Below are 24,503 nucleotides of genomic sequence, written 5' to 3'. Positions count from 1 at the left end.
TTTGAACTCTGGTGCGAAACCTGTTGCCTTGACGTGCACCTGACCTGACGCATTCACAACCGATCTGACGCGAAACCGCTCCGAAGAGGCCAATCAGTCCGGTGTCAGAAACAGATGAGTGTTTGATTGAGAGAGATTGCTGTTTGCACACTTTGTTTTGCACGTTGAATCAGAAATGCGCAGAAGCTGCGCAATAGGCTAAATTAAATATGATTTGGTTTACATGAACCTTCACTGCAAAGTGAGTGAACATTATGAACACAAGTCAATTTGGCAATTAATTTGACTGCAATAGCCGACTCGGTTGATTTTTATCTGCGTCTGGTAGGTGTTAATTTCAAACCCTGAATCAATGCAAGATAATAACAAAACATTTTTAAAGGGTTCAGACCCCCTGCAACTACGCCACGGACCACTAGGGGTCTGCTTACCCCCGGATGAGAAACACTAAACCATAACCAAGGTAACGTTACTGTAAACGTGCACAAGCAAAGTGCCTTTGCTATTTTCAGAATTCAAGAGATAATATAAAAAAATGGTCAACAATAAAATACACAGGAGCCAAAGCAGTTTTAACTATAACAAATTATAAATAGATGTCCAACTGTCTGATTTATTCTGCGTAAACGGATTTTAAAAGCCTACATTGGATTATGTCTATACGCCTATATGTCTTCTACGGCGCTAATCTACGAGAACGTCACAGTCGACGTAACACTTCTTCCGGTTAGAAAAAAGGGTTGTCAAGTCGTCGGCCATCTTGGTTCCTGTAACGGCCTGAAATAAATTAAATAATACATCGAACCGGACTACACTACGATTTCGTCACATAAAGTAAGTATAATAATTAACTACGTTGCCGTGCTGTGGCTCGCTTGTTATCTATCGCTAAGTTTTGATCCAGCGGAGGTCTTTTAGAGCTCGTGGTCCAATAAAAGTTTTCATCCAATGGACGATTGTTTTGGAGGATGAACATAGGCGCCATTTCCCTCCTCGCTCTCTGAAGCGCTTATTGGTGGCTAGTGGAAGGGAATGGAGGCGGTCAGGAAACTGTTGGACATTAGTCGCCATTTTGGCTCGCTAGTGTGAATATTTTCTATTGGTTTGTTGGTTCATTTTGAGCCCAAATGGTGGCAGTTTCTTAACCACCAGAACCCTTAGAAACCTTGATTGGTGGAATCTAGTCCGAGGTTTGATTGGTCTGAAGGATAGATCCAAACGTAGTCTTTATTGGTTAGACTGTCTTTACACCGCTGTACAAATATTTAAGAAGGCTTTGCTCTAAAGCCTGCCTTCTAAAACGATCATTATTTACTCGTTTCTAATTTCTTGGGGATCACAGTCAATGCGGCCTGCTAACGTAGCGTGCGCTGTCTCTTGCATTTACGCGGTTCTCTTTTTTAATGTCCTTATCCGTCTACATCATATTACTGGTTGCAGATATTTGGAAGGGAAATCGAAATAAAAAATTATATTGGTCACTTCTGGATTATTCCCAACAAAGTTTCACACACAGCGTGTTTGTGTTATCTGTTAGCATGTCTCTCGGTTAGACATCAAATGCCTTCTTGACCTCATTCATGAATTCTACTTTGGTAACAGTGGTAGAAATGTCATGTATACTATGAATCAGCTGGTGTTTAAGACGTTTTAAGGATGTTTAATGTATTGCATTTTATTTTGCGTAACGTGCTGTTGGTTTCATACTTTTCAATGCAGTAATAACCAGGCTTATCGTTTGTGAGTTCTCCCCTTCTCCATGACGAATAAAGACTGAAATACCACAATTCTGATTATCATCGAATTGAATTTAACCAGCATGTGCTATAAATTGATTTAAGGTAATGGGGGCAAGTTAAATTGGGATCATTTCGTGGCATATTTACGTTACCTATGATTCATCAGCCATAACACTGGAGACTCAAGGTTAGCAGCAGAAGCAGAATCATTGATTATTGACCTTGATTTTATAAGAAACCCAAGGCATTTACGACGGCTGTTCCTGTGTTTAAGTACCGTAGCTTTAAATAATTTACCTGCCTTCTAAATAACTTTGATAAATATAATATGGGAAGAATTATGCTGCAGAATGTGATGCTGTGTTCGATTTCATGATTACACTGTGGAGTTTAATCCTGATTTTTGATGTTCTCAAAATCCTTGTTATCTAGACCCTAAATAATAATGTCTCATCTTTGGTTTGCTTGAGCATCGAGTTCTGTCTTATTTCCTGTATGCACCTGTCACTTACATTTCTGTTCTGCATATCTGTGATGTAAAATGGCTCAGGTGTTTGTGTAGAAATGTGTTAAACATCTTCACGTTTGTCTTGTAGGATTCATTTTTGTACAGGTAACCAAAACAGAAAAGTTAGTAAACAAGGAGTCATAATTGCATACTACTAATAATGAAATGCATAATTGCAGTCACATGATGTTGTGTTTGTGCTAGCCTTCAAACGTTAATTCGAGGTTAAACTATTTGATTTAACATATTTAACTATTCGTTTTACTAATTTAGAGCAGTTTTCTAATTTTTAACTGATTATTGCTGTAATGTACACGTCTCTGCACTCAAATGAGATTGCACATCTGACCTGTGTGACTTTCCACTTTAAATCATGCGGCTACAGCATGCGGCATCCTCTTTGAGACTGATCTCATCCAATCACAGATCGTGAGCTTATTTGCATCACCGCACAACTGACCACTCCGCCTCTCCAAGGGGCGGGCGTTAGAGACATTTCGTTTGACATTGTAAATAAGCAAGGGACAGTTGTTTGAGAAGTCAGTTGTTCAGTCAAGCGCCGTCTAGCAACCGTAGAGGAAACGATCGGCAGGGCACCGACATCCAAGTCCTGCACACCGAGACCGTCGTTTACTCTCTTTGCGTCTTTTGTGTAACTTTTTCCTCTTTTGTCTGGCTATTTTTTTCTCTCTCGTTCTTTTCATACCCTGACCCCTATCCTGCTGCTCAAGGTAACTTAAAACAGGAAGTTGAGCGTCTGTGAAAGGGGGCGGACTGCAGGAGGGTAAGAACGGGGGAATGACACAGCCTATAGCGGCAAAGACCGGCTCGTTCCCATTGGAGGAATCCCGTAAGGAGGCGGGGCGTCAGGGACGGGCGGGTCGAGAGTATCGTTTAGCAAGCTAGATTGATTATAGTCGAATGTTAAAGGGAAAGCAGTCCGGAGATTTTTGTCCCGACTTGTTCTACTCCTCTGCATTGCTCTCTCACTCTTTCTCACGTCTCTCGTTTCTGCTTTTCCTTTTGCCTCCTTTTCTCCATCTCTTCCTCACTTTCCCGTCTGTTTTCCGGTCACTTTCTCTGAGGCAGGGGTCAGCTGAAAGACAAACACTAGGGTTGCCAGGCAGAGGCCAACTCTAGGCTCCGTGCGGCTACAGGGGACTCGGACAGGGAAGGAATGGGAGGGATTGTGTGTTCAGGAAGGGGGGAGGGGGTGGCCGAACAAGATGGGCTAGTGAAGGGGGGAGGGGTCGAAAAGAGGGGCGGTAGGTGATCGCTCTCCCCTCGGCTCGGGGCTTTGAACACAGCAGCGGATCGCCTGTCCCGCACAGCCTTTTGTTTCCTCCTGGGACAGAGCCGGTGGACTAAATACACTTTCTCTGTGTATCTGACACGGGAGAGTTTCGATATGTACTCCGCTTCTTCTGCATCGTCCACAGTGCAGCATGAAGGGCACGGGGTAAGTGTGACTTGCGACTAATCATACTGTAAAGCTCTCTCTCGCGCGCGCGCGCTGCAGTAATGGGATGCTTCCTCTGTCCTCCGATGCGCTTTTCTCCTCCTCTTTTCGTCCTCTACTTTTCCCTTGCTTGAAATCTGAGTGTGTTTCTTTGTGTTTGCTAGTTTTCTCCCTTGTTCGTTTTAGATTGAATCTCAGTCCCTGCCTCCTTTTTGAACCCGTGTTGAGCGTTTGACATTAAGTAAACATTGTCAATCATAGTGTACTTCATTTTAACTTTCTCTCGTTGAACTACACGCACCTTTTTGTTTGACCTCTATTTTGCCCAAGCTGTAAATATCACCTCAATAAATGTCAAACTTGTTTTGACTTTGGACCTCTTAAAAGTCCAATGTATCTTTGTTACAGTGTCAGTTGTGTAGGATGAAGGATGCTTGGAGAGAGAGATAGTGATGGCCCTGGCTGCATAGGACTGCTAGTCCTGGTTCACCTTCAAGGCCTGGTTTCACAGCTTGTTTACCATTTTCTTACAGTGAAGCAGAGCAGAGGACAGTAATGGGTGTAGGTCTGCGTGACAAACTTTAGCTTGTATAAATTGGAGTTTTCAACCTGATTCTTCAAGTACATTTTGCTGCTCAACAGACCGCCATCTCCATGGGAATCTTGTCATCTTAACGCCTCTTTTTTTCCCCTCTATTAGAAAGTTTCCATTGGTGACAGTATTAAGGTGGTTTGGTTTTGTGGAAAGGGAACTAAAAATAACTCCGTTAAAGCCTTCGCTGCTGCATCTCACTGTGATTTGTTGTTTGCCTAAGATTTGAATAGCATTTTAGCTCCTTGCTGCGCAGTTGGCACAGTTAACCATAAACAGTCAATGAAAACAAACACGTTCAAGGGTAAAATGTCACACCTGGTCCTGGCTAACAGTTTTTGCACGCTAGCTATTCTTACCCAGAGTCTCGCGGGCTCCGCATTTCAAGAACACATTTTGAAATGTCATTGCAGCACCTAAAAAGTTGACAGTTGCAACGCTACCAGGTTTCTCAAGCTAGCAACGGCACGTCATCGCACCTTGCCGTTGCTAACGGGCCCGTCGCCAGATGAAGGTCAAAGGAATGTGAGAGTGCCTCCTGCATTTGATCCGTCAACGGGGAAAGTGCGAGACCGTGAGGACAGTGCATCCCTCAAATAAGAGTGTGACTGTTCACTATTAGATTCTCTAGGGACAGCATCGTTCCAGTCACTGGAGGGATTAGCGTAGGGTCACCAAGTCGCTGCAGTGAAAAGTAGACAAACCAGTCCTGTTTTTCCCTCTCTCTTGTTTTCTTGGAATTTTTTGTGGTTTAGTATATCCCTAAACCCTCACCCGCTTCGCTGTTTTTCTCTCCGCCTGCTGCTGAATGACCTTGAGAGTTCAGGGGCAGTTTCCTGGAGTTGACGTAGGGCCGGACCAAGGGCAACTTTGAAATGATTGATCGCGAGATTAGACACGGATCAACATGGCAGTGTGCAGTATTGTCCGTTCCCCATTTTAAAATGCAAAACAAGCACATTATTTGTAGGTTAATTTGTAATTTATTGCTGGGTGCATGGCTGGATTTTGTTGGGTTCCAGTCGATGATTAACTAGTATACGCAGCGGGCTTTCTGTTTTTGCTGGCTGTCTTTACTGTGTGGATGTTTGGGTTGTTAATAAGTTCAGAATGTAGCTTGACAGATGTGCTAAAGGTGACCTTTCTGGAAGACACACAGATCATGCAAAATAGGTTTTTCTTTGCATTAGTAAGGTAGGTGTTTTTAAATTGTTTGAATTAATATGAATTGACGTAGACTTGGGTATTAAAATATGATAAATTTTGTTTTTATTTGAAAAGTTGGTTTGTAAAGCTATCAATGTATTCTTGCATTTTTTTCTCTCTTCTTTATTTTCTTCACCTGTTCCCCAATGTATGTTTTTCACAGCGACACACAACATCAGATAAGATTGAATAACCCCCATATGCATTCATAATTTGGTATGCACTCTGTTTTTCTAATCCGTAAGGGGAGAAAAGCTGGAGATGAGGAATGTAAAGAAAACGGAGTTGTATGACTGGATTTTGAGAGAGGAGTTTAGTTATAACAGTGTCTCCATTGCATAAAGAAAAATATCAAAGCTTATGTAGTCTTTAAAGGGATAGTTTACCCAAAAATGAAAATTCTGTCATCATTTACTCACCTTCAAGTTGTTCCAAATCTGTACAAATTGTTTTTTTCTGGTGAACACCAAGAAAGATATTTGAAAGAATGTTAGCATTTTTTTGTTCTGGGACATCGATCACTACCATTGTAGGAAAAATTTGGAGAAATGGTAGTCAAAGGTCCCCCAGAACTGTTTTTCTAAATTCTTCAAAATATCTCATTTTGTGTTCAACAGAACAAAAAATATACACTATTTTTTCTACTATGGTAGTGAATGATGTCCCACTGAAAACTGAAAATTGCTAACGTTCTTCCAAATATCTTTCTCTGTGTTCAAAAGAACAAAGATATTTATACAGATTTGGAACAACTTGAGGGTGAGTAAATGGTGACAGAATTCTCATTTTTGGGTGAACTGTACCTTTAAATTTTGTCTTGTTGTTTTGTAGCTTTTTTTAGTACTGACATTTTAACGACGCTCTTCGAAAATGATCATTTTAAAGGTGAACCTAAGTGTCTTAATATAAGTGTAGATCTCAAGTCAACCAAGTACCATTCAAGACACAGAGAGACTGTAGGGTGAGGGTAGGTAACAATCTCAAACCCAGGTATTTACTTGTCAGCATAACTGATTTAAATTTTTCCAGCATGAGGAAGCAATTGATGTCGCTTTTTATCTTCAAGTACAAAAAGCCGCTCAGGATCCATTTAACAAACCACACAGACCAAACAATAATATAAAAGGGAATTGTCTTGCCAGTCTGAATAATAAAGTTGTTCTGTTTGCGTCACTGTAGAAGTCTCTTGTCTTCCTCCAGGCCACACTTTCCCTCAGTTTCCCTCAACTCCTCTGGATGATTCGGCTAACTTGCCCGTGTTGTGAAGACGGCAATTGATGATTTCTCAGGTCTTTGTAAACCGCCTGTCTTCGATCACCCCGAGTGTCCTCTGCCGAGGTACTGCAGTCCTTCTGCACGGCGAAAGCAGAGCCTGGCAGTGCTGGCATGTTCTTGCTGATTCAGCCTCTGCTAGCGGCATTGACTTTCCGAGAGCACCAACGGTCGTTGCTTTTGAGGCAACCCGAACAGATCAGGAGAAATCCAACACCGCTATTGACTTACTGAAGGACGATCGGGACTGGTGTGAACGGAGTCGCACGTGCACCGAGCTTCGCTTTTTGTTTCCAACCGAAAGTTAACGGTTAATGCTTACTGTCATGTGATCATTTTTGTAGGTGCAGTTAAGAACCCCCTAAATCATCAATAGTGCTTTATTTGCTTATTTTGCATTGATGTAATACGAACCATTCAGCTGACCTCAAAGGAACCGGCTACCCACAATGCTGAGCTCCCCCCGTCACAGGTTTGCATCTCGATCTGTTTAAAAGAGTCAAAAATAGCTCCTACTCCGAAGCAGCTGGTCTAAGCGAGCCTCGATTTAACCTATTTATGTCTCCTTCAATGGAGTGTTATCTTATTCGCCTCACGATTTTCCAGGTCCGTGACAGTAATTGCTGGTGTTATCGCCTGGTAATTAGCCAGCTACTTTTCTTAATGGTCTTGCTTGAGACGTTAAATGATCGTTTCTTATCAGGCCAGCCCTGGCACATCCATGCTCACAGATGTACCACGGCAGATTGTCACAAGATCAACACCTGATGCCATCACCTCTCAGCAGCACAGAGAAAGATGACCTCAAGTGTTTTTCTTATTTTAGTTCCCCTACACGGCTTTGTCCGCACACATGCGTAATGAATTTGACAGTCGACGACTCGACGGCCTCGATCAATCCTGACACGAGCTCATCTACAATCACGGGACTTGTATTGTGCTTGCTTTAATGCTATCGATTGTTGTTGTGGAGGCAAGTAAATACACTTGAATTGTACTATAATGGGGATGTGGGGGAAACAGAACCTTTATAATGCTCCTAAAAGAAGTATAAAACTCATCTCCTTTTACCCTCTCCTCTGCATGTCTCCTCCAGTAATCTCGCATGTTTTGCCGTGTCGCTCCTCCGTTTGACCCACATAGTGAGTGTGCTCAGCAGTCCGACTGCACCGCCTCCATTAAGCCTTTGGCACTTTGTCTTGTTATTGGATTATGGCTGAAATGCACAAGTACTTTTTACTGTCTCTCTCCTGCCTCTGGCACCCCACCCTGATATTTTTGGCCCTGTGTTTTCTTCCAAAGGGAGAGAGAGATGTGCTATGTAGCGTCTACGACAACACAAGCTGAGGCAGGCTGGCTGCAATACACAGCAGAATTCCTCACATGCCATAGTAACCCGCCAGATTCGATCGTAGAGTCCATGCGCTGACACTCACGGCCTTCCGCGTTTTCAGTGCGCATTACCTTCTGTTTGGAGTGTGCATTGCACTTGTGATGGCACTTTCGTGCAAAACAGATGTGCAGTCCAGTATAGGGCTGTCACGATTATGAAATTAGATTGACGATTAATTGTCTAATAAATCATTGCGATTATGGCGATTAATTGTCTGTTTTAGGGCTTTGGCGATTATGACGATTAATTGTCTGTTTTTGAGCTTTGACATTTAATTCTCATTCATTTTTGATTCAGCGATTGAAAAGACCATATTGTTCTGAATACAAGACTATGTTTTTTTCTTGGAAATACATCGGAAAAAATTGGGTCATCATATATTTAAGGTTTAGGTTTTTACCTGTCAATAATACAACCACCAAATACTTGTAAATGAAGTAAATTGAAGAGGTATGAATTGAAGCCACCATTAAAATACTATCAGTCATAGAAAAGCTTCTAGTCTGTTTTTTTCTCACTTGCAAAACTACAGTAAAATTTTACTTGTGTGTTAATGAGATTTTGGTAGACTGGTTTTCACACTGAGATTTGCTTAAATAATATTAAATTGTACTGCAGGTTATTTTTATGGTATATGTTTTAATTTTTTTTTTAAGTGATTGTGTTGTGGTGGTACATTTTACAAGTGTTACCATGCTTTAGTAACAATATATACACTAAAATATGCAATATGCAGATGCACTACAGCTCCCCCTAGTGTCTTCTATAGAGATGTGCGATAATTGCGATGATCCGAAATCATCGCGATGAGGTCAAACAATCGCGATGAGACGATTATTTAATAATCGTGACAGCCCTAGTCCAGTATTCAGGTCAATGGTACAGAGGGTTTGGAGTTTGTGCGTGCTTTGTTCTCCAGGTTTTTAACATATGGATCCCAGGCTTGGTTTACACATGGCCAGTTTGATTGATTGGCCCACGGACAATTACTGCGGTGACGTACAGACTGTTATGCAAAATGAATCGAGTGAACTCAACTCTAGCTAAACTCTCTTTCCAGATCTGGAGATGTCCGCAGACTCTTTTGGAGCCGGGGGTAGCGATGCCCAGCAGAGTCTACAGTCCTTTTGGCCCAGGGTCATGGAAGAGATCAAGAATCTTACTGTGGTACGGGTTATTCTTACTTTTTTCATCTAGATGCACACATTGACAAGTGCTCTCAGTTGTTCTCATTGGCACTCAGACACAGTCTAGACGCGGCCTCTCCAAAACAAACAGACTAAGTCATAATTGGAACAATGCAGTCACCTATTTAGTTTGCTTTCTCTGTTACTAGGAGTCATTAATGTTACTGTGAGTTCTCTAATACAGTCCCGCTCTGTTTCAGAAGGATTTCCGAGTGCAAGAGCTTCCTCTTGCTCGCATCAAGAAAATTATGAAACTGGATGAGGATGTGAAGGTAAGAGGCGGCGAGCTGAATCAACACAATCACTGATGGCAACACACTTCCTGTGTTTGATTCTTGAGAGAGCAACAGCCAAGTGTTTATTTGCTGGGGCAAATTGTGTAGATCATTAGTGGTGCTTGCTGATGCATTGCAAACATTACTTTTCGATGCTTGTACTTGGAGTTAAAGTCATAGTTCACTCAAAAATGAAAATTCTGTCGTTATTTACTCACCCTGTTGTCATTTCAAACCTGTATGACTTTCTTCCTTCCGCAGAACACAAAAGAAGATATTTTCAAAATGTTGTTAACTGGCACCAGTTCACTTGCATGGTTTTGTGTCCATACAATAGAAGTGAATAGGTCCCTGCGCTGTTCGGTTACCAGCTTTCTTTTATTTAATTGTAACATTGTATTTCCAACAGACACATTTAATTCATTAAAATATGATCAGTTCACTACAAAAACATCTCCCAGTCTGGCATTAATGATAGGGTCTTCTTATGAGTTGGTTTTTGTTGCTGCTTGTTGAGGCTTCAAAATAACAAAATTCACATTTTTAAACCAATGCAGAATAATTTTTTGGGGCTTCTCTAGAAGTTAATGTTTTCAGTGGCTTCAGCTGCCCTAATTTGAACCTTAACAAAAACAGTAATTTAAAATGTTTGGAGCACATGAATAGAGAAATTACTCGATCCAGCTGAGAGTCATCTGGCCACTTTCTGTGAAAAAACCTGATTTTCTAAGAAAAGAAAAACCTTTCTAAAATGAAGCTCTGCTACATGCACTGCCAATATTTACATGTTTCTGCCAAAAGCATTTTTGAAAACTTTTAAGAACATGCATATTACCAAACCGTCAAGTTTAAATAAAGAGTTATGGGTCAATTCAACAGAGCCAAGACGAGCAGTATCAGCACACAATGACCGATGCACGCAGTGTTGTTTATTTGCTAGACAGTTTAACCCTCGCTAGTTCTATTAATCCTTAAATTAGCTGGATTAACCTTTATACAAGCAGACATCTTTCTTCCTTTGTTTTCAGTTGCAAAGTACAAAGATATCATGATCCTCAGAGCACACCGCGTGGGAAGAAGGCATCGGGTCAGGGTGGTGCCCAGACGCTTAAAATAACCTGCAGCTTATTGTGAGAAAAGTCAATGCAATTAAGAGCTCAAGAGCAGAGACATGGGCAGGACCCTCGATCAGGACATGACCATGCCATGAAGGATGTTACAAATGTCCTTAATGGACAGGTTATTTAATATTGCATAAATCCTTAACATGAAGGCAGTCCCAGAATGCACTGTGACAAAATCAATCCAGTGTGAATAAGGCATGATATATTGATTTGTAAATACACATTTGTTTTATTTGATACTTGAAAGTATTGATAAAATAGTTTGGTTTAAAGGTCCAGTATGTCATTTTTTTTTTGGAGGATCTATTGACAGAAATGAAATATAATACACATAGCTATTCAAAGGTGTATTAAGACCTTTCATAATGAAGCGTTATGTTTGTATTACCATAGAATGAGCTATTTCTATCTACACACACCGCAGGTCCCCTTGCATGGAATTCTCCATATTGTTTCCACAGTTACCCTAAACGGACAAACTGCTTTACAGATCGCATATATACCTTATCTCCTGTGGCAAAGAAGTGAAAACACAACGACATCTTTGACCTGTGTCATCCACCATAGTGCGTTGAAAGGGAGGGGTGGCTTGAGCCGTTGGTTGCCATTCGCAGCCTCACCACCAGATGCCGCTAAAATCTCCACATTGCTTCTTTAAGACTTGTAGATGTGAATAGGGTTTTCTTTGTGATTGGCTGTTGTCATTTGTTCATTTACTCCATATGATTGATTTTGTTAACCCTCCACAGATGATCAGTGCTGAGGCACCAGTGTTATTTGCCAAAGCAGCACAGATCTTCATCACAGAGCTCACTCTTAGAGCCTGGATCCATACCGAAGACAACAAGCGTCGTACACTGCAGGTCAGTACACGTCCATCTGTGTTCCCCTTTGACCGCTTGCTGTATCCAAGCTCAGATAAACACATCTCTTGTATTGAAATGGAACTATGACAGGTAGAAATGTTGTTTGGTGGGTTGTGTGGGGACGACCCAAGTTCGAATCGGACTTTACGGTCATTTCAGAGTCTCACCCAGATTCTTCCCCTGTCATTTCGTATTATGTGATTCGATACCTGATGCCGTATTTTAAAAATCTGTTAACATTAACTTGCTAAGTTGATATAAATGGCAAGTAAGAAAAAAACACGTGCTACACGCTAATGGGTCCAAAACATTACACCAAAACTATTGTTTCTCCTGGTTTTAACATGTGTTCTGAAGCCATGACACGGCTTGTCTGTTTATGGTAAGAGCCCCCCACATAAGCCCCCCCCAGGGGCTCTAGCATGTAGAGCTGAGTCTAAAAGTACATCTCTCATGACCCACTTACTTACAGCCTCCCTGGGCTGTCAAAAACACTGTCCTGAACCCTGAATGATACTCTTACAGTGTTCCCTCAAAGACACGCACACATACACACTGTATATACAAATCATTAGAGTGAAATTACAACAAAGCGGTTTCTTTAAACAACATAATAAGCTAAATATTGTCGTCTTATCTAAGGTCAGTAGCAACCCATGTTAGCACAGCCTTAGTGACATCATGTTTTTGTCACCGTACAAAGCCGTAATGACTGGTGGACCACGTCTTCAATATGTAGATTGTATTACGGCTCAGCCTGCGAGCGTGCAGCTGGCCCTCAGTTCCATTGTGAAGGCATCATGCCAGCCGTTGTCGCCACGACAACAGTCGTCAATGGAACAACTGCATGGATGTGACCCTTCACCACCAGATATTAATCACGGTGCTAAAAATAGCTGTGGATCTCGGGGGTGACAATGGGTGGTCTTTGCAGCCAATATCCCGTGGAAAATACCACTAGAAGTGCTGTGGGGTGTGATGGTTCTCTCTGTTTATTAAACACGTATAAATAAAGAAAATAAGAAAACATATTGTGTCCTGTTAAGCATTATTGTTCATTTTTTGATAGTACTGCACTATTGTATATTATTTAAAAGATGCAAAGTTTTTATCATATTATGGATTGATCATTTGTTACAGTTGAGCTTGATTTGGTTTTCATTCTGTTTCCAGAGAAATGACATCGCCATGGCCATCACTAAGTTTGACCAGTTCGACTTCCTCATCGATATTGTCCCACGGGATGACCTCAAGCCTCCGAAGCGACAGGTTTGGAAAAGAGAATATGTTTATTGAGACAGGAGCTTCATGCTGTCAAAACTGACCAGCATTTCAGTGTTTTAACATTGTGTGTATGAAGAGGAGATGAGTGCAGTGTTGATTCTGGTAGCATGGGGGCGCTGTAAACATCCTTGACTGGAAGCTGGGTGTAGGGTCAGTGAAGGCTTTCAGTCGGATGTTTGCAGCACTCGGCTTCCCCTGAACGTCATCATATCACTGCGCAACAAGCATTGTAGTTATTCACAATTCTATTTACAACAATCCATAAAAAAAATCTAGAAATTTCATAAAAAAACATTTAAAGGTCCAGTCAGTGAATTCTAGCGGCTAGGTTGCGTAGGTAATAAAAACATAACGCTTCATTGTGTAAGCTCTATTATGCAATAATAGAGCTTACACATATATTATATTATATTGCATTTCTGTCAATAGATCCTCCAAAAGATTACACACTGGACCTTTAAGTAGTTCATTTTATAAAATAAATATGTACAGGTGTTACAGACCAAATTTCTACGCTACCCTGGCTCGGCTAAACTCATGTCTTTATCTGACCCAAAGGCTTTACGGTATGTGTGATCAGGTGTGTAAACATCCTACACTCTCAGCTGTGACATCAACGAGCTGGGAGAGGGGTGTTTACTCTCTTTGTCACAGATGTATCATCTGAATGCTTTGAGGTGAAATATTAAAAATGCACTTATAGCAGAGGTTTAGGTATTACTGTTATTTGCGTGTTAGAATAGCACAGATGATTGCATGCCATTACGTTGCGGTTGAGTGTGGGCATGCGGTCTACAGACGGTCTCGTTTTTGTTTCTGCTAGAAGATTGCATTACTGGGTCTTGCTTTGCCTATAAGTTATTTATCCTGCTTCTAGTGTTACAGATCTAAAATAATTCATGGAGATGTAACCAAAAGATAGGCTTTGTGTTTGTTAGTGCGTAAATTTCTGGGATTACGAATTCACTTTTATATTCGTAAGTATGCCGTTATGCAAAAGGTGTATGTTGATTGAAAATCGTCTTTGTGTGTAGGAGGAAGTACGCCAGTCGGTTGCCCCGACCGAGCCGGTCCAGTATTACTTCACTTTGGCACAACAGCCCAGCGCTGTTCAGGTCCAGGGTCAGCAGCAGGGCCAGCATGTGGCCGCTAACACCGCCACCACGCTACAACCAGGCCAGATTATCATCGCTCAGCCCCAGCAAGGCCAGGTAATCCCACACACCGAAAAACTATTCAGAGCATAGGACAACCACCATCTTAAAGTTTGCCCTTGGAATCACCCTTGTGTGTATTATACTACAGTTTGGTTGAAACTTTATCGTACCTGCTCTCACACGACACACTTGAGCCCTGCTTATTTTGGTCAGCCCATTACAGAATCATTTGAAACATGATTGGTGAAGGTTGAAAGCTCAGATGGTGTCATTCACACATTGCTATCGGGTGAACGCAGAGAGTCGAGTCGCTCTCGTGTGATATCAGTCCTGTGTGAACCCTACGGCCCTCTCCTCTCTTTCCTCTTTAATTCGCTTTCTCTTCACCTGTCTGTGGCTTCAGTTTGTGTCTGTTTTGTGCATGATGTTTTGTCTCCTCTCTTCCTTGTCCAGTCTGAGGCTGGTCTTCCTCTTTTTCCTTTTTTTATTATCTGTGGTGGACCTCATTCTCTCGCTGAGGATCAGTGCTGAACTGTCAGATGTGGGCAACGATCTGCTGCAGTCACTTTAAAAAAGCACCCGGGACAAATATATATATAATATATATGAATTTTATTGTTTTAATATTTATATATAAACATGCAGAACAGCTTGAACAACGCGCAGTTACGTAGTCCTTCATGCTCTCTCTGCTTACCCTTCAAGTCAAATAGATCTTTAATGGGTGTTTTATCTTCATACCTGAGGACAGAGAGTGTTTAGCTGCACTTCATTACCTGTTCATTGCTTGGCGCAGCTGTGAAGTCAATTACCCAGAATGCACCACTTCCATCAGCTCCGACATTAACATTTCACAGCATGGCTCTACTCATCTGCCGAAACACGGCTTTATCTCTGCTGTTTCAGCTTTGCTTCTGTTCAGGCCTGTTAACAATGAATCAGATACAAACTAAATGTTGTATAGTGAAACTTTTTATTACATTTTTTTAAGTGTTCAGAATTTTTCTCTTTAACTGAAAATGTTTGGATGCCTTGAATAAATTAACAATTTATTAAAATTCCCTCTCCAAACAAAAAACATTGCAATATTTGGGGCTCTTTGTGAAGAAATTGAGCATTATGTTTTACAATATTTCCTCTACACATTTTGACTTTTCCTTTAAGTCCCTTCATATTACCTGAACACATCACTCTCTTTTATTTATTTACTCTTTCATTGCTTTTTAATGCATTGCAATGCACTTTTTTTGCGTCTTGTGTAAAGTTGAAGTATGCGCTTTGCATGTGCTTGCTTGTGTTTAAGTTCTCTCACTCTTTCTCTGCCTCTCTCTCTCTCGCAACATTTCCTCTTCCTCAGGTGTTGCAGGGAACCACCATGCAGCAGCTGCAGCAGGTGCAGGTCGCTCAATCACAAGCGACCCCCATCACGGTAAACACACCAAACCCCCTGAAGTCCTTGTTTAAGGCGCAAAGCTTTTCACAGGCTCTTTATGACATTTGAATAACACCATAAAGCAATACAAACAATAGTGAAAAATTCCCCTTGTGGGCATGTGCTATTTTGGGTTTGCTATACATTACAAATGGAAACACACCCAAGCGGAATGTATTGTAATACATCACTAATATAAGTGCATGAAGGCCAGTCATTGTTTGTGGCTCTTCATGGGTGCAGGTATTTATTTAAAATAAAACTTTTGGGGTTTGATGCTGTGGTGTATTCAAATAGCCCACATCATTTTGAACAATGGGGCAGTTATCACATTGCTTTGACCGCAGACTTTATTGATTCTGTCTTGTGGTCACTGAGAGTGAGATTTTAAAAGGACCTTCTGACGTTTCTCAGTGTTTATTCCATATTGCTATTATATATATAAACAGCAATTTATAGTTTTGATTCTCAAGTGAAATGAATTTTGTAGCCCCAAATTTCTTTAAAGGGGTCATATGGCGCGAATACATGTTTTTCTGTGCCTTTGGTGTGTTATAAGTTGCCCATGCATGTATTAGACACGTAAAATTGCAAAAATGAAAGTGTCGGAACAAAAGATGCATTCTATCTAAAAGAGAATGCTCACCCAGACGTGCCTGAAACGCCTCGTGTAACCACACCCCCACAAATCTACGTCAGTTGGTGGTATGATTTGACTAAGACCGCCCAAATGTATACGCAAGCAGTGTTCGAATTGTGTCAAGGCTCTTGGGGGGTCCCCTAACCAGTCTTCAAAAAAAAAAAAACAGACGGAGCTGTCATGGTCCTGCCTTCTTGTTCATGATTTTCTAGTCTTGTGGCAGGATCGTGACAGATCCCTTATGTTTAGTGTGAGAAAGTCATGGGGTGTTTACCATTGACACTCCATGTGCTTTCTCGTCTCGTCATTGGCTCCGCCCCTCTCGTTTCCCGTATTGCTTCCCTGCGGTGTCTTATGTTCCTCACCTGCCCCTCGTTATCTTCCTTTGTTTGTCTCCCTTTAAAAACCCCTCGTGTCTATTGTCTTGTGCTCGTGCATTGTATTTGATGTAGCCCGTGTTTGCTGTGTGAATTCTCCTGTGTACTGCTGTGTTCCTGTGAAGACCCCAGTCAGTTAGTAAGTGTTCAGTCTAGTTTATGTCTAGTGTTGTTTATTTTCAGTTTAGTGATAGTTAGTCTATGTCCTGTCTTTACCCTGCCTGTCTTGTTATACCCCACCGTGGATCTTTGTTTTGTGTTTCTTGTTTAATAAAAATCCTCTGTTAACCCCTGAACTGCTGCCTGCATTTGGGTTCTGTCCACCACATCCGTGACAGGAGCTGCCAGTACAAGCATCAATCACATGATAGTTTGGATCATTTTAGTAATTTGACCACATTACACGCATAAATGTCTTTAACATGTTGATAATCCATTAAAAGAGATCCACATGAGGGAGAGATTAAAAGACACATTTTTTTGCAGTGACCATGCTATTGATCTTGCTGTAATTTTTTTATTTTGCATTGTAGCCTTTAATTGTACAGCTATTGTTAGAGAGGAAGCGAAGTGGGTGGGTTCGGGATAGGACCATGAGATGGGAATCGAACCCAGGTCGCCCGATGCGCAACAGCTCCACATGTCGGAGCACTGCCTACTAGGCTATTGGCTCCGACAGCCTAGATGTATTTAATAAGATTTTGCCTAGGTTTGATGTCTTTCTTGCTGAGATTTCACTCATTGTAAAATCTCTTAAACTTATTTATAGCAATAAGAATAACAAGTTTTTCAAAATGTGTTTCTTGTCCTTTGATTCTTGTTCTTTATATTATTGTAATGCGGTGCTGTTCCCTTTTTTTGGAATATTAATAAAAATCATTGGAGCCACTGAGGGAGAGGACGCGTCACCTCCTGCAGAAGCGTATGAGCGTTTTAAACGTGATTCATCTCCTGATAATGTAGATCAAGTATATGAAAATAATCCATATGAACATGCAGGATAAGAAAAACGAATGTCATTCCTTTGGGCAAAAGCAGATGCCTTCTGGTGAAAGTCGGTGCTCATATTTGCAGTAGGGAGAGCAAAATAATCTCTGGGGAATGCGAAAGTGTTGCAAAGGAACGCACTTTTGGGGAGAGCAAAATATTTTCACTATTTTATACCTTGTGAGAGGTCCCTTAAGGCTTATGAGGGGCCGGGACCGCCCCAGCCCCCTCAACTCGAACCCTGTATGCAAGTAAGGTGGGTGTACCTGTCAGTACAATTGCTTTGGAACCTGATGTTCCAAATATGGTAAGAGGCGTTACATTTCCGTCACAAGCTTGTAGTATTCGACCAATGACTACACACTGGTTAACTGGCCAATCATAGCACACCTCGCTTTACAGAGCGATGAGCTTTGTAAAAAATCTGCTCGGGCAAAGAGGAGATACAAACATGCACGGTGGGTGGAAAATACAGCGATTTTGAACCTCAAATCGTGTAGACACATTGCATTACATCTAAAACAAATGATAATATTCATTTTAGCGTGTCATATGACCCCTTTAAAAAAGTTGTTCATCTGCATAATTCTTATATTTATATATGTGTAATTTCATCATTCTAAGGTTTTAGTTCTTTGGCTAAAATCTGTTATATATCTATTATAAATGTAATATTTAAAACTGAAAATGTAACCCTATAATGCTTCAGTGTTTCCCACAGGACTTTAAGAGACTGTGGCGCTGATGACGTCATGCACTAAGAGCATTATTGTGACGTCATCACGTGCGTTTGGTCTAGTGTTGGTGCTTGAAATCTGTTATTTTAAGGTGCTATAAATGCTGCATTCCAGACACCTTGGATTTAGGATATTTCCCATCTCAAACCCGGAAATAACATCTGGATTTAGTAATATTAAAAAGATTTAGTAGCATTAAAAGTATTAATATTAAAACAACGTCATCCTAGAAATGATTTACAGGTTGAGGTGGGAAATATCTAAATCCAAGGTGTTTGGAACGCAGCAAAAGTCATGAAAGGGTGAGGTCAAAAAAAGAAGCGGAGAGTAATTTTGCTGTTCATAACCACCCACCTGGTGCTACATGAGATCATTGCACATCTCTGTCCTGCTTAATAAATTGTTCCTGCTATCGGATGTCAGTTCCTAAAGAGGAGAGATCATCTGTCGCACCTCCGCAGTCAGCTCTCTGCTCAAAGCCACAGGCCCGAGGTCACAGTCCCTCATCTCTCTTCTTTCCTGTACGCTTCTTCAGTTTCACTTTCCTTTGGAGTCATTCCCAGGCCATGGCACAGCGTTAGACGTGATGGCTGTTGGCATCTTGAATCCAGCTTACTTTCTGAACTTGAAAGGACGAAGCAAAAGATAAAAACCCTGATAGAAGCGTGAAGCTGATGGTTCCACCCTCATGTCTTTGATGTTTCTATTTCAGAGTGCTCCAGTGACCATGCAGGTGGGCGAGGGCCAGCAGGTGCAGATTGTGCAGGCCGCTGCGCAGGGACAGGCTCAAGCGCAGACTGCACAGTCAGCTGGACAGACGATGCAGGTCATGCAACAGATCATCACCAACACGGGAGAGATTCAGCAGATTCCAGTAAGAACGTTTCATTGTTTGCTCCGTTTATTATTTCATCAGCTTATAATAAGGGATTTAATTTAGATTTGGGGAATCTGGTGATACTAAAGGACAACCATACTTAAAAATGAGGACAGAAATACTAACGTGTGCTCATCATCGCCCCCTTGTGGTGCATTGTAGGTGCAGCTAAACACTGGCCAGCTGCAGTACATTCGCTTAGCTCAGCCAGTCTCAGGAACACAGGTTGTTCAAGGACAAATACAGACGCTTGCAACAAACGCTCAGCAGGTAAGGATGCAAAGCTTTCAAATAAACACAAATCTTCATCATGTAGGCTGATGTTTTTCCCCTGAAAAGGTACAGATCAAGTACCACCTTTAATAAAATGAGTTTTTCCAAGTACCACCTAATGTCCGCCATAGAAAATCATATGAATAAACATTAAAATTAATAGTAGAGCTGTGAATCTTTGTCTTTATACCTCGTCCTCTGATTCTAATGTATTATTAATAATAAAAACACTTTTTTATTTACCAGCTGTTTTCAAAATAAAGAACATGTTTTTTTCATATTTTAAAATTAGTCGGCAATAATAGTAGACACAAAACACTTTTCTGTTGTGCACAGTAAACAGGGCTCTGTAAATGACTTTTAAAGACAAACAATGTGGAAAGAATATTTAACACATTAGATAAATAAATCTAATAGACTTAGACTGTAAATCGTATTATATTGTATTGTCATTGTGTTAAATGTCTGTACTAGAAGCTTCCAACACCAAAGAAAATTCCTTGTGTGTGCAAGCACACTTGGCAATAAAGCTCTTCTGATTCTGATTCTGATTCTAAATATACGTATACTTAAACATCAAGAGAACAGCTGTATATAACAAACGGAGACTTACACTTTACTGCAGCAGCTCTTGTCAAAGCGACGTGTCAAAAATACATCGCAACGCGCGCTTCATTGATTTAACCTCGAGTAGATGCAGACGCGTGTGGAATTTGCACTTTACAGCAATAACAACAGCTTTAAACAGCGGTTCAAGTGCAGAAATACAAAAGAAACTTAATTTGCACGCAGCTCGTCGGAAGAGAGAGAGGGACTCACAAGCGCCTGTCTGCTCCCGCTCTGTGTTTCAGCTGCCAGTCACGCGTCTGAGTTACATCGACCAATGATAAATAAACAATAATTCATACAACTATTTTAAAATTGCACATAGGCTGAGATTTATTCCGTATTTAACAAATCATGTATTAAACATTTGACATTGTATTTAAAACACGAAATGTAAATGATTATATAGAGTTTTCTGTCGTGTCACGTACCACCGGGGTCTCTTCAAGTACCGCTAGTGGTACGCGTACCATAGTTTGAGAATCACAGGTGTAGACCATTGGCTAACCGTTTATCCTTATTCGCTTTAAGCAAAACATCTCTTATTTAATGAAAATCTTTTTTTTTAGATTACACAAACAGAAGTACAACAGGGTCAACAGCAGTTCAACCAGTTCACTGATGGGCAGGTAAAGGCACAAGGGTTTCATTTACCTCTGTCTTAGCCCACCTGCATTTCTGTTATGGTTTTCTTACTTGCACAGTTACTAAATCAACCAAACAACCGTTCAAATCAGCCAAAAATATCTGTTAGTAACGTGTTGTCCCTCTCTTTCTGTCATCCTCCAGCAGTTGTATCAGATCCAGCAGGTGACGATGCCTGCGGGACAGGAGCTGACCCAGCCCATGTTCATTCAGTCCACCAACCAGACAGCTGACGGCCAGGTCACTGCACAGGTCAGCGCGGACTGAGGCCGTGGACCCTCTTCAGAGCTCACTCACGGAGCTCTTGACACCACTAAGCACCATACACAGTGAAGAGGAGCTCAACCATATCTACCACTCATCACACTTCAGTCTTTGCACTTCTGTCATATTTTCATCAAGTCAGACTTTGATTCATCAATTGGTCTAAAACTTTTTTTTAATTAATTTAGGTACCGTCCAAACTACACGTATTGCTGTTAGCTTTGTTATTCTGGTCTGTTTACTACAGTACTGAGTAATAGAAGAATCAATGTGTCATGGCAGAAATCTCACTCTGTTTAGGTCTACTGCAATAAGGCTAAAGTGTATTTGAACCCACTTTCTTCCTCGTAGTGTACAGAATAAGTCCTTGTTTCATAGTTATGGATATGAGTAGATTATGATTTCTGGATTTTTTCTGTTGTAGTCATACGGTGAGACTTGTGAAACCTGTAGGAGAGCTCTTTTCAACTGTGAAGCATTTGCAGTGGTCTTTGGTGGAAGAAATAAACCTTTTTTTGTTTGTTTTTGAGCCCTCATCCATTTTGACAGATCATGGCATCTCATGATGTGTAGACTTCTAAACTTGATAAAAAAAGCCATAATCTGCACATCCTGTACACAAATGTCCGTAGTTTGTAATTCGCTAGTAATTGTATTAGTTAAGTTGTAGTATCTTGTATAGTTTTGAAATTTGATAACATTGTATTTGTTAAAGGGCTTCTTGTTGTTGGGTTTTCTACATGCAAAATGGTCCAGTGTGTGTGAGCGTGTGTGAATGTGTGCCGGTATTCAATGTGCTTTTCTTCGGGTGTCTTTTTGGACCAGATTCAAAGAGAACATTTCTGCCCCTAGCCATAGAAATTCTCCACTGTTACCCACTTGTAAAAACAACACCCTAATTGAACAAAATCCTTTTATATAAATGCATTTTTAATACCAGTTGTAACTTTTTTTTAAACTGCCTTTCTGTTTTTCATTGTTGATATTATTATTGTTGGTCATGTTTTGCATGTAGTTATGACTGCCAGCATGATATGCAATACGTAGGTACATATTTTATTTTTGTGTTCTTTTTTGTAAACAGACCTTGGTTTGTGAAAAAAATAAAAATTCCCAAAAGATTGACCTTGTATTAAATTGCGCCAGAACCACGTGACGGTACTGATGAAATATGAGCGTTATTATACACGTTGTTATTGTTGTATATTGAGCAATACTTCTTTTTCACCACACGATGGCGACATTTTTAACGGTCATAAAATTAACTCTTGTGGGCAGTTTACTTTTCATTTAGTGGCGCCGCTGGCGCGAGTCTCTGCATTTGTTCCAGCGTATCGCAATCACAAAAACGAGCTTTAATTTTTCCGTCCGGTATTGAATGGTTTTGGTTTAAAGAACAAAACTGGAGTCACGAGTTTGCCACTGACTGTGCAAAGGTCAGGCTGTATTTCTTATCCGGCCTAAATCTTGAAAGGAAGACGTAATTAGTAGAGAACAGAAAACAGTGGATTCAGTCGGATGTGCGGGCATACAATCACATCAGATCCAGTAGGAACTTTATTATTATTTGTATTATATGTTTAATGTCAGGTCTTTTCGTCTCATGTCTGATCTACATTATATAAATAATGTCGAGCATAACATCGGCTGCAAACCAAATATTTGTTTTGCCCATCCTTGTCGTGCACTTTGCAAATGTTGGTTAAATGTATTATTATTTATCTGAGAAGCACAAAATTAGACTTGTCTGGTGTATTAACGTACATCATGATAAGGCACGTTCAGTGGGAGCATAACGCCGAGCGTGTTCACGCAATTTTGTCAGTATTTACTCGCCATGTGACAATTTGTGTCGAATCAAATCTTTTAGAATAATCACTGAATCCGGTTCACAAAAACGATACGAGTTGTTTGGCGGATCAAACTGATCGGGTTGAATTCAACATGTGACATCAGTAGCCTACACTGCACGCCGGAGTTCACCGGAAGTGCACGAGGCCATTTAAAGTTTGCTAACCTAATGTCTTCATAAGACCCAAATATTTCGTTTGGTCACTGTTGTCACAATACTTAACTTTTTTTCATTTTGGGAGTCAACACTGCAATAGTGACCAGGATGATCTGTGTACCACATAAGAAACATCGTTATTTGAGTTTAGAACGACATAAGGGTGAGTAAATAATGATGGGATTTTTATTTTGGAGTGAACTCTGGGCTACCTTTAATGCACAAATAGACCCACACTTCCTGTAAATGGTGTTAGACCAGCAATTCAGTTGTGAACACACTTAATCGTCTTATGCTTTGAACAATTAGTGCATTAATGAATGTGGATTGGTTCCTAAAATGTGAAATAATGGGATATCTGTGCCTAATCCCGGCATGACTTGGATTTATTAACTGTGTTTGTCTGTTGCGTTTCTTTAGTCATCTGAAAGGTTATTAGAGACTGGTCATGAGAGATTTCATTTAACACCACCGTAAAAATATAACTCATCTGATGTAACGCACTGCAACTTCACTGCTTTTTTTTATTGTAGGGTGTCACCTTATGCCATCCAGAAAATCTGTTTGCCACATTGTGTTGATAGATTAGACCACCTCATCATCAAATGGGAAACTCGGCAGATCAGGCTTCAGTTTTGGAAGTGTTTGCTGTCCTCACTAAAATGTATTATTATTGTGAGTACCTTTATAATCATGTGTATAATACACTTTTTTTATTAGTCTCATATGAGCAATCTTTGTCCTCTATCTAGCTGTACTAGATGTTTAGTAGCTTTAGTAGTGTACTGTACCTGTGATCTCTACAAATAACCTAATAAAATAAGTTAAAATCATATCAATATTTCAGTTGACTGTACTGTGATAGATTGCAAATCATTGTATAAGATTTCTTTTTAACGGTCTGAAACGTGATGTTCGTTTTCTTTCATTACGTTATGAGTTGTGATGATTTTCAATATTGCGTTAATTCACAAATTGTCTTTACTTTCCTTTTAGTTAGTTAAATTGGAAATCTGTTGGATTAAAGTGTTGGACCCTGTACCGGAAGTTTAGTAGCGCTGAATTCTGATGAGGATTAGCTTGCGTTTTTACTGTTCTTGCAAGTTCTACAATCTGTAAATGACTGACCCATTTGTTCAAAGCTTTTGAAAACTGTCTCCTTTTGGGTTGTTCTGGTCTGAGAGTGTAGAACAGCACCGGTCAGCTCTAGTAGACATAGGACTGCAATATCAGGCTCGGATGCTTTTAAAAGCTGTAGTGTCTGGGGATTGAGGTTGAGTCCGACTGCCACGAAGTGACACGTGAGGGCACGAACTAAAGAACGGCATTTCTATCAGACATCAAATGCGTGGTATTGTGGTGCTCCCTGTCTGTGCGATCAATGTTTGAGACATAAGGTGGTTAAGCATGTGCTCTTCGGTAGGTTACGTAGCCAGGTTACGTACAAAAGGCCTTTTCTCTGGGTGGGAATACGGTGTCTGCAGAACTCGCTCTACCCTCACAGGTCTTTCAAAAGGTTTCTTTCATTCAAAGTTTTGGAAACACACCAGCCCGTCTTGCTTAGCAGAAGATACAACTGGGCTACTGTTTCAGCC

General features: G+C 40.7%; 1 protein-coding gene across 4 annotated transcripts; it reads left to right on the top strand.

Annotated features, from left to right (window-relative positions):
- The first annotated feature begins 610 nt into the window (after nt 1–610).
- nfyc (nuclear transcription factor Y, gamma) lies at nt 611–22,040 on the top strand. Of its 4 annotated transcripts, none has more exons than XM_057354070.1 (10): nt 611–834; nt 9,230–9,336; nt 9,557–9,628; nt 11,505–11,618; nt 12,795–12,890; nt 13,940–14,116; nt 18,948–19,109; nt 19,275–19,382; nt 20,561–20,620; nt 20,784–22,040. In XM_057354070.1, the coding sequence occupies exons 2-10, from the start codon at nt 9,238–9,240 to the stop codon at nt 20,901–20,903; spliced, it is 1,008 nt and encodes a 335-aa protein (XP_057210053.1). In that variant the 5' UTR covers nt 611–834; nt 9,230–9,237; the 3' UTR covers nt 20,904–22,040. The 4 variants fall into 4 exon arrangements, with proteins under 4 accessions (XP_057210053.1, XP_057210054.1, XP_057210050.1 ...); XM_057354071.1 differs by having other exon boundaries at nt 620–834; nt 9,560–9,628; nt 20,781–22,040; XM_057354067.1 differs by having other exon boundaries at nt 623–834; nt 20,781–22,040.
- Nucleotides 22,041–24,503: the final 2,463 nt, after the last annotated feature.

The sequence above is a fragment of the Triplophysa rosa genome, linkage group LG16, assembly GCF_024868665.1.
Source record: "Triplophysa rosa linkage group LG16, Trosa_1v2, whole genome shotgun sequence".
Taxonomy (NCBI): domain Eukaryota; kingdom Metazoa; phylum Chordata; class Actinopteri; order Cypriniformes; family Nemacheilidae; genus Triplophysa; species Triplophysa rosa.
This window is presented reverse-complemented; position numbering and strand designations above follow the sequence as displayed.

What these genes read in the sequence shown, in the direction of transcription:
- nfyc (XM_057354067.1), top strand. Translation starts at nt 9,238, where the DNA reads ATGTCCGCAGACTCTTTTGGAGCCGGGGGTAGCGATGCCCAGCAGAGT. An exon ending in CTCAGCCCCAGCAAGGCCAG is followed by an intron (nt 14,117 to 18,947) that starts GTAATCCCACAC and finishes TTTCTATTTCAG; the next exon opens with AGTGCTCCAGTGACCATGCA. An exon ending in ACCAGTTCACTGATGGGCAG is followed by an intron (nt 20,621 to 20,780) that starts GTAAAGGCACAA and finishes GTCATCCTCCAG; the next exon opens with CAGTTGTATCAGATCCAGCA.